The following is a 9520-nucleotide window of genomic DNA, read 5'->3' as shown; positions in this document are numbered from 1 at the left end:
ACAAGCAACGACTGCACTTGTGACTGCAATCAGTGCATCGTTGGGTGCATCCAGATACCGTTCGGTGGTACTTTGCAGATGCAATTAACTAGATAAAAAGGTTTCAATTCTTTCCGCGCCATTTTCGAGTGGCGAGCGGTGGAGCTGTAGGGTGGAAGCATGATGCTTTATTTTCTCGACTTTTGTCATGTTTTTCCATTCGGCGTGCTTCCCTCATTCATACAGGACCAGGACACATTTCCATCTTTTATGGTATGTTTAGCAATGGGACACTGCACTGTCGGTGCTTGCCTTCCAAGTTGATTTCCTTTCTTCGGACTGTCATTTCCCACCACCTCCATCAGACGATGAATAAATTTAAAAGTCCAACACTAGCGAAATAAAAAAAAACAGAATCCTCAAAAATGCCGCTCTTGGTAGAACGATCGTTGAGAGCGACGAAATTCCGCCTGATCTGCATTCGCGTTCAGCTCGGTCCCTTATCAAAGAAGCCACCTCGCTCATAAACAACGGCTCGCTATCGTGTTGGCAAACGGTGGGCAAAATGGACGACACACAAACAAAAAAAAAAATACAAGCACACAGAGATAGTTTTGTAGTTAAAACGGAAACGAAACGCTACATTCCGTTTATGCAAAAGCTCCACACCGGGCGGACGTAAAGCTGAAGGACACGATCTCACCTGCACATCCTATCCACATGCGGTATATTGTCGCCAGTGGAGATGGATGTTAGCTTTAGCGTGATGTTGTTGTATGTTTTTGTTCATTTTCCCAAAAATTTCCTTTTCTCCCATAGCAAGCAACAGCAACATCAAACGACTTTAGACGAATCTGGAGTGGGCGAATGGAAGTTTCAAGCCGAATGGATGTTTGGTGTTTCGTTGTGTCGCTCAACACTGCTATCGCGCATTCCAGTAAAAAAGGGGCAAAAGGGGAACAAGCGAACGAGCCGAAAACAGGAACAAATCATTCAAAATTCATTTGTGGAAATTCATTGCATTGGGCGCAAACATGCTGCGACGGGTGGAACAAATAGCCGAAAAATGTTAAATTCATCCCAAAATTTATTAACTCGCCCCAGTAATTTTGGCATAAAATGCATCGGTGCTCGTTGCTGCAACACTATGAATGTACCTCCGGTAGCTTCCGGGTTGCTTTAAACCATCCCATTGATATAATAATTGCATTTCACTTATTAAATAAACCCAATTTCGGTTGTTCCTTTTGCTTGTTCGCAGCAATCTGCGCTATCAAAAAGGGAAACTCCCCATAATAAATTGATCAGAGCGTGTCTTCTCTCACTCTCGCTGCCTTTTTCGTCCAAAAATCCTTCCAATATTCATACACAAACCGTGTACAGGACGCTTAAGTGCATCGGGAAAATGCGAGCGGTTGAACAAACGGTTATTGTTTAAACACAACGCGCCCCCGCGCAAGGCGTGTCATCGCACGCCATCCATGTACGGTTCACAGTTCAGCAAGATGCGTTCATAAAGTTTAAATTAAAATTTTCTTTCGCGCAATTTTTTAAACCTCTTTTCATTAATTTCCTCTCGCGGAAAAGTGTGGAAAATGACAAACTTTAGAAGATGCGCCTGACGTTTTGCACCGGTGCCCGAAACTTCATCCCCAAAAGCGTAATAAATGCGCTTGCACTTCATCGGTGACGATGGGCTAATGCTAGCGAGAAGGCATTAAAATAACTTTTGCTTATCATTTCCAAGCATCGGCGTGGACCATCTTCTCGGTTGATCTTGGAACGCGGGTTTCGATTTGAGCTTGTTAAAGTATAACTCCACCGTTCCCGCCAGCGCTAGAGGAAAGTTCAAAGTGAGCTGTTTTGCTTTCTTCCTGACCGGCGATGATGATGGTGAGGATGATCGTGGGTATCATAAATTATGATATTCTGCCCCGGACCTGTTTGCGATAGACGACAGTGAGAAGCGAATTTTTTGGACGACTTTTAACCCCATACGACGGGGCGGATGTGAAGCAGGGAGTACACTTCACAAACGCGAGGAAATTTAAATTAAATCCTACACGGTACGGAACGGAACAGCTGCCAGATTCAACCCCCTCACCCAAACAACGAAAACAACTTGCCCCCCGGGTTTTGTATGTTTTTCCTTCCAGTCTTGTGTGCTTTTTCTTTATTTTTTCTAGCAGGGGAAAACGATTACAAACAAAAAAACGACATACACACACACAAAACAGAAACGGCAGAAAATTGAATATCGCGATTAAAAACCATTTCCAACTAACCACAATCCCCACATCTGGTAACGGTAGCAAAAGGGAGAAGGAAAACCTGGACACCGCTTAAATTCGGTAAAGCCTCCAACAAAACCCCGATCCCGGATCCAATTGATTTGACCAAACGGGTCGGACCGGACAAGCAAAATATTGAACATTGGCACAAAACGAATTGAAACGGACTATTCGGAAAAAAGCTCCGAATTGTTCACATGCACACGCGCGGCTTTACCGTTTTCCGCCTCGGTGGATCGTAATGGTTTTTGTGCATTTTTATCTTTGTGTTTGTATGTTTGTGCTTTTTTTACACCATCCACCATCCTTTTGTGTTCGTTTGAACTATCTAAAGCGAAAGGATGTTTCGCATAGTTCGAATAATATCATAAAGAGCGGACGCGAGGGAAACGAAACGAGTGGCTATTAATTTATTTATCAGTTTTATTTTATTTTGTCAGCTACGACGGTCAAACTATCCGGGGCGGTGGCACTCAGTGGGCATTCCGGTTAAAAGTGCCTAACAAGCTGCTAACAATCCGACCTGTGTGTTGTTTTGTCAGGCCAATTGCATACCTTTGGGCGCAAACTGATAAGAACGCCTCAAATTATGCAATGCTCCACAGTACACGCCTGAAGTTATGCTATTTCGATACCTTTTCTTACTTCAATTCTCTTGAAGTTTATTTTAATCGGACTTTGCATATGTTTTTCCATCCCAAAAGAAAGAAACCAAACCATAGGAAACCATACGCATCCGGATTGGTAAAATACAAATACACGCGCCTGTACGGGCGAATTCACCTTTCCGTTTCCGGTGTGGTGCGTCAAGGCTACTTCGCGCAAGCCCCCGTAATCGGCACGCAAATGATTTATTCATTACGTTCGAGAACACCGTTCCGTGCAGTATCGGCCAGCACAAGCCCCGGTTTGGATAGGATTTCGCCGTTTTTTCCTGTTTTCCTTTCATATAATTACGATTCCGTAGAGTGCTTCCGATCCTCCGAAAAAAAAACCCGTTCCGTTCGCTTTTGTTATGCGAACATGTACACAGCTGGCTCGCAGCAATGGGTAAATGTTTCGGCGAAATCATTTTAAATACTTCATGCTGTGAATAATTAGTGCCATACAGAGAATGATTATCGTGCGTAAGCTATGTTGCTTTCTTTGGCCTATGTTGGTAGCAAATCGTTAACATGTGTGAGATGTATTGATAAGGATGTTTCTATTAATGAATGTGAATAGGTGTACGCAAATTGAACATAAATAGGGTGCATGTTTTTTCATGGTTTTTATAATTCTTCCCCTGTTTGATTGCCGTTCTATTCGCCCTTGGTTGATGGTTTAGAAAGAGCATGAAAAATTCATGTCCATTTGGTGCTATAAATAGAACTCCCACTAATGAACTGTACTTCAACTAGCATTGAGCTTCACTTTCGCCTATGCAATTATAACCGTATTGTGTTTTCAAAATTTAAAATAAATAACAACCAAACACAACACAATGCAAAAAAAAACCCTCCTCACAAATCAGGCTCATAAAAACCACTTCATTAATCGTCAGCGACATCGATCATCGCTTTATCAGACGCTGATAAAATAATTGAGTAGCTTGTGTACTCCCCTCCCCCCCTTCCCCCTCTCCCCCTTCCACCAGCTTTGCGATTGTTTTAATCCGTTTTGTATCATTATCTTTTCAATGCACCCATTTTGAAACGTGCGCCTCGTCGGTGATGGTTAATTATGAGTAAATAAAATTTGGATTAAATCAACCATAACTCATCATCATCATCCCCCTGGCGGTGGGTGCTGCAGGAAAGGGAATTGATCAGCAAAACTAGAACGATAGCAAAGGAGAGATAGCATACAAAGCGAAAAATAAAACGAAAGGTTGAAATTACTGTGGAAATACCATGCCCTTTCCCTCCACGGTCCGTTTTTTTCCACAAATGGCACGCAAGGGTTAATTTAATTATTCATCCCCAAACCGGACACTCGACACAGAATCAAAAGTGTAGCGTTACTGTTGGTGCGTTGCGTTACGAATGGGTGAAGAAGTAGAATGAAATAAACTTATACAATAAAAAAAAACACATTCACCCACACACACACACCCACGGTCTCCCCACTACCAGCACACTGCAAATGGACCGACCGGTGCTTGTTAATTGCTAGTAATTAAAATTATTATCACCAACAACACCAGTGCGCTCTATTGGCGATGGAAACACTCCTTCTCCCTTGCTGTTGGCATCAAATGCAACAAATTATTAAACAATCACAACGAATCACATAGAACAGGAGAGTGGTGTGTGATTCTGGCACAATCCGGGTATCGGGGCTTCTGGTTGATTGATTGTGACAGAGATATGCCACTGCAATCTGTTGCCGGATTTGACCACGGCTCGAGAAGAGAAGATCTGTTACAGGCTTATGTCAAAGTATCATTTATTTTACTGTTGTGCCAATTCACGTTTAACAGTTAAAACAATTAAACGAGGAAAGAAGTATAAAAACACATGCAAGAAGAGAAGAAACACCACAAGCAACAATGGAAAAATAGAACAAAACAATATTTGGCGGCAACAATACACTCTCTTACTTCTCCTCCATACTCCCGTACTCATAAACCGCGTAGTGTAAACGAACATTAGCAAGAAACAAACAAGATAAAACTAAATGAGCGAAAAAGAAAACACATACACACACAGAGAACCGAACTACGTTATAAGATGTAAAACGAAAAGAAAAAAAAACAACTAAATCAACAAGACTTATCGAAGATGAAGTGGAAAATACTTAGAATTTGTATAAAAAAAGGGAGAAACCGAAACCCCCAAAACAGGATTTAAATGAAATCAATTGGAATGTGGCAAGAAAAGTTGCGTAGTAAAAGATGCTAATCAATAAGAGAAAACATCATTGATAAACTAATCACAAACACACACACACACGCAGACGTGCAACGGAAAAAAAGAAATTATGTACTGGTGTAAGTTGAATAAAGCAAACGGGAAAGAACCATCTAGCGGTAAAGTAAATGAAACGTAAAAAATAAAAACCAAAACAATTTAAGACGGAACGAACATTGGGAAAAAGGAAATAATAAACTCAACAAAAACAACCAAACTACAAAACCAAGACTTCCAAACCAAAACAATATGCAATAACATTTGCTTGCGATTGTTGGCGCATTTGGTAGCTGCAATAACCGTAGCCGAGTGGTTCAATCTGTCCGAAAAAGGAAGGGTAAATACCGGTGCTAAATGTGAACTACTTTACTACACCGCGCACCGCAGCGAAGGTGTCGACACGTACTTTCGCAACAACACCAAAAGCAAGACCTTCGATTGCAGCTGATCGAGTATCTGGTGGCGTTGAATTTGTTTTGCTGTGCAACCTTCCCTGTGAAGCGTTCCTGCGTCTTGTTCGACCTTGCACTTGAACATTCGCTGTTGACGGCCCGGCGGTTACGTTTGCGGAATTTTATTTCGCCGAATTTGGGATCAGTTTGGGCACCCGGGGCAACTCTTTTTCGGACACTTGCCGAGCGTGGTGCGGTGTAGAATGAATACAAATGAACGATTTTTAGCAGGACACGCTGTACATACAAACGGTGTGCCAATAAGCATTGACGCCTCATAAATTACGCTTATGGAAACACGATCGGAAATGTTCTAGAACCGTCAAATGGCACATGCGGAACGCATCCAACAATGACACATTTTATCCGAAAAAAGAAGCTGTTTTTATTACGGTTTTGAATTGTGACTTAGCGTGGTATGTGATCGCTCGTTCGGGCGAGTTTGGCACATCCGGTTCGGGAGATCCATTCCGTGTTCGTGTTCCGCTGTCCGTGTGTTTTAGTACACGTAAGCGGCCGGATACGGTGCACTGTAAGCGATGGGCGCTGCGTACGAGTTGGTGTAAGTGATCGGGCTGTAAGCAGCACCCGAGTACACCGTTGCAGCTGGCTGACGGTAGCTTTCGCTGTAGCTATAAGACGCCGGTGCGTACAGGAGCTGTGGCTTGGGCACGGCGAAAACGGCGGCAATCAGAGCCATCAGGACAACAATCTGAGGTGTTGGAAGGAAACAAAGGAGATGCAGATAGAACCAAAGCTCCTAACGCATCCAGAACTTCTGGCCCCAGGCACTTACGTATTTGAACATTTTGAGAAGGTTTGCGGTTTGTGTTGTTTCACTGCTGGAAGTTGCACAAAAACTGATATCGAACTGTGGTCTACCCGAAGGTTTTTATAGCAAACAAGCACCAGAACCTCTCGGTTGACCCTTTGGGCAGGACGCAGGAACTATCCTTCGGGCAGGAACTGGTTCCGATAAACATACGCACGAAACCGGAGTCATAGATGACACACGATCGCAAACCAGTCCCAACTAAGCGGGGTGGAGGAAAACAAATAAATAAACGGTTAGTTCATTACTCTCGCTGCGGTACTTGTTCCAGCTCGATTGGGTTTTGATCTCGCCCGATTTGATTCGACCGATTAAACAAGATTCAGATCTTGCGCTATTAAGTTACCGACACGGTTCGTTAATCACGTGTGATAAGTTCTTCGCACCCTTGTTTGCCAAAGTAGGCACTGATATTATTGTGTAGTGCAGAGTATTGTTTAATTCCCTTAATTAAGCTTGTTTTTTAAATGACTGTTTCCAACTTTGATTAAGCTAAAGTTTATTAATTTCAGAACAAAAGAATGTGTAAATTATTATTAAATCATTATAAATTGTTTTTACTACATGTTTCATGATGAACTGTTTTTTTTTTGAGAAATTTAAGTTATCTTTTGTTACATTACAAAAAAAATAGTAATTCTTGTCCAAAGCGAATAAGAATTTAATAAATATGTTATTTGTTTCTATAAATTACAACATTTCAAAGTTAATGAATTTGCTCAACGTATTTGTTTGCAACTATTGTTAAAATTTTGACAATAATAGAAAATTGCCATAAATCATTCCAACAGCATTTAAAATAACATAAAAGAATTTAACAAAAGTATACACAATAAACGATGTTGCTTATAATTAAATCAACGAACTAATAATTTACAATCATTTTGAATGATTTTCGAACCTTAACACAACACTCTTGCTTACGTGTGAGAACGTTCTTAACATTTGTTCTTTACGTTTATTTATTGCTGAAGCGTTTTATTAATTTCATTCTTTTACTAATTAATGAAATATGCTGTTGGGACAAAAACAAACTAGCATTTATTGCCATCTTACGATATAAATATTTAAATAACTACTCTTGTTCGATTTTTAACAAAGGCTTACAGCAAATCCTGCTCAAGACAATTCAGCGGTATTTATAAACAATAATCCTCTTCGTACACAAAACCGCTCTAAAAACCAAACATGACTCGAGTATTAACCCGCCAACGCCAACAATTCTCGCTCTGCTCCAATTACCGTTTCTTCCCAAACTTCGCCAACCGCAACCGATAGGGCTGGTCTCAAAAAAAGGAATCTTGCCCTTGAACTTTAAAACTTATCTCGTACACCACCCAACGAACGTTGATCTTTCACGCACTGTGCGCAAAACAAAAAAGCGAAAAACAACATATGGACTGATCCTGCATGATCTTGCCACCGGGTTGGCCTATCGCATATGTACACACCCGGTTGCTTGCGCGACAGAACGTTCTTAAAATTCGTTCTTTACGTTTACTTGTTGCCCATTGTACCGTTCGCCCACAACAACGGCCGGTTGTAAAGACAAGCCTCCCTCCATCACCGTATACTGTGTTGTTAATGGGATGGGATAAAAAAAGATCATCCAGTCAATAAACTGGTTCTAAGACGCTTCTTGTCAAACCGCTCATGTGTTCACGATCGAAACACGGCCACAATGCAAAAGGATCTTTATTTTTACATACTCCTCGCGCGTGCGGATTCCAGCTTCGGTACGAAAGCTTCAGCCGCAGTATAAAAAGGCAACGAAATCCTTCCCAAAGCATCAGTCAAACGCAAGAATACAAACCAATCGCATCTAGCGCTCGCTCTCGTAAGCTCCCCAAAACAAAAACAAACACTCAACATGTTCAAATACGTAAGTACCTGTCAACGGGCAAATCACGATGAGGTAACATTGTAACACATCTCCCTATTCGGCCATCATCTCCGCTACAGGTGATCGTTGTTCTGGCCCTCATTGCCGCCGTCTTCGCTGCCCCCAAGCCGCAGGTCCTCTACACACCGACAGCCTACAGTGCCTACAACACTTATGCTGCTGCACCGGCCGCTGCCACGGTTTACAGCTCGGGCGCTTACATTCCGTCCGTTTACTCTTCGTACGCTCCGGCCGCTGCTGCGTACTCCGGTTACGCTCCCCTTACCTACCTGTAAACGGTGCCCTGACCTGAGCCGGGAAAACGGAAACAACACGATGTGGACCATAGCATGGATAATGGAAATGGAACGATACGCAAACTAATAACCCGAAATTCATTTGCACTGGAATAAACCGGATATCTCTCCCTAAGATTCAATATTTCTTGTTTTAGACGCGTGCAGAAGTTTGAAAGAAATCCTCCAAGGAATGCATAATGGTACAGCGGACCGGATTGTGTCCTGCAAGATTTCATATTTGAACGTGAAAACTTTCACGGTTAAAATGTGAGCTTTTGGTGAGTGAAAAGTTTCAACCGTTTTGTTTGAATGGAGAATTTTCATTTGCAAAGCAGAAAGAGTAACGTGGTGCAATTAAAATAGCAGATACAATTAGTAGTTTCGGCTAACAATAATGATTAATTCAGATTAATAATGCAACAGTAATTCACAACCTTGAAGAACTTCATCAACCCTTGCAAAGCCTTGCATTTTGGGGCATTTTACTACACTACACGACACTTTTTACGGGCGGGACTATAAAGTTTCATGCCTTTTGAATTAAAATTTCGTACCCCTGGAACATAATAAGTTAATATAAAAAAATACAATCGGAGTCCACAAGATTGTAGTATTTAATTTCCACAATCAGAAATTTAAATCAAATTTTACATCATTATTTCATTTAACTAACTCTAAATAAATCAATATCAGCTAATTCAAATTACAAAAAAAAAACTTACCAAACAAAAAAGGTTCTAAACTAAGCTACTGCAACATTAAACCAGCAAAAACCGTTGCTTCATTTTGGCCATTTACTACTTACACAATTATTGCATCCGAAATGAAAATATTTAAACAAATTTAAATTCACAAACTGTCAGCTTCATGACCACGGGTAAGTCCTGTCCCGAA

General features: G+C 41.4%; 1 protein-coding gene across 1 annotated transcript; it reads right to left on the bottom strand.

Moving 5' to 3' along the window:
* Nucleotides 1-6112: 6112 nt before the first annotated feature.
* On the bottom strand, nt 6113-6421 carry LOC128715386 (uncharacterized). Its single transcript, XM_053810278.1, has 2 exons — nt 6410-6421; nt 6113-6325 (listed from the first exon to the last, which is right to left on the bottom strand). The coding sequence occupies exons 1-2, from the start codon at nt 6419-6421 to the stop codon at nt 6113-6115; spliced, it is 225 nt and encodes a 74-aa protein (XP_053666253.1).
* Nucleotides 6422-9520: the final 3099 nt, after the last annotated feature.

This window comes from Anopheles marshallii, chromosome 3 (genome assembly GCF_943734725.1).
Source record: "Anopheles marshallii chromosome 3, idAnoMarsDA_429_01, whole genome shotgun sequence".
Classification (NCBI taxonomy): Eukaryota; Metazoa; Arthropoda; class Insecta; order Diptera; family Culicidae; genus Anopheles; species Anopheles marshallii.
The sequence above is the reverse complement of the archived record's forward strand: the minus strand, read 5'-3'. Positions and strand labels throughout refer to the sequence as shown.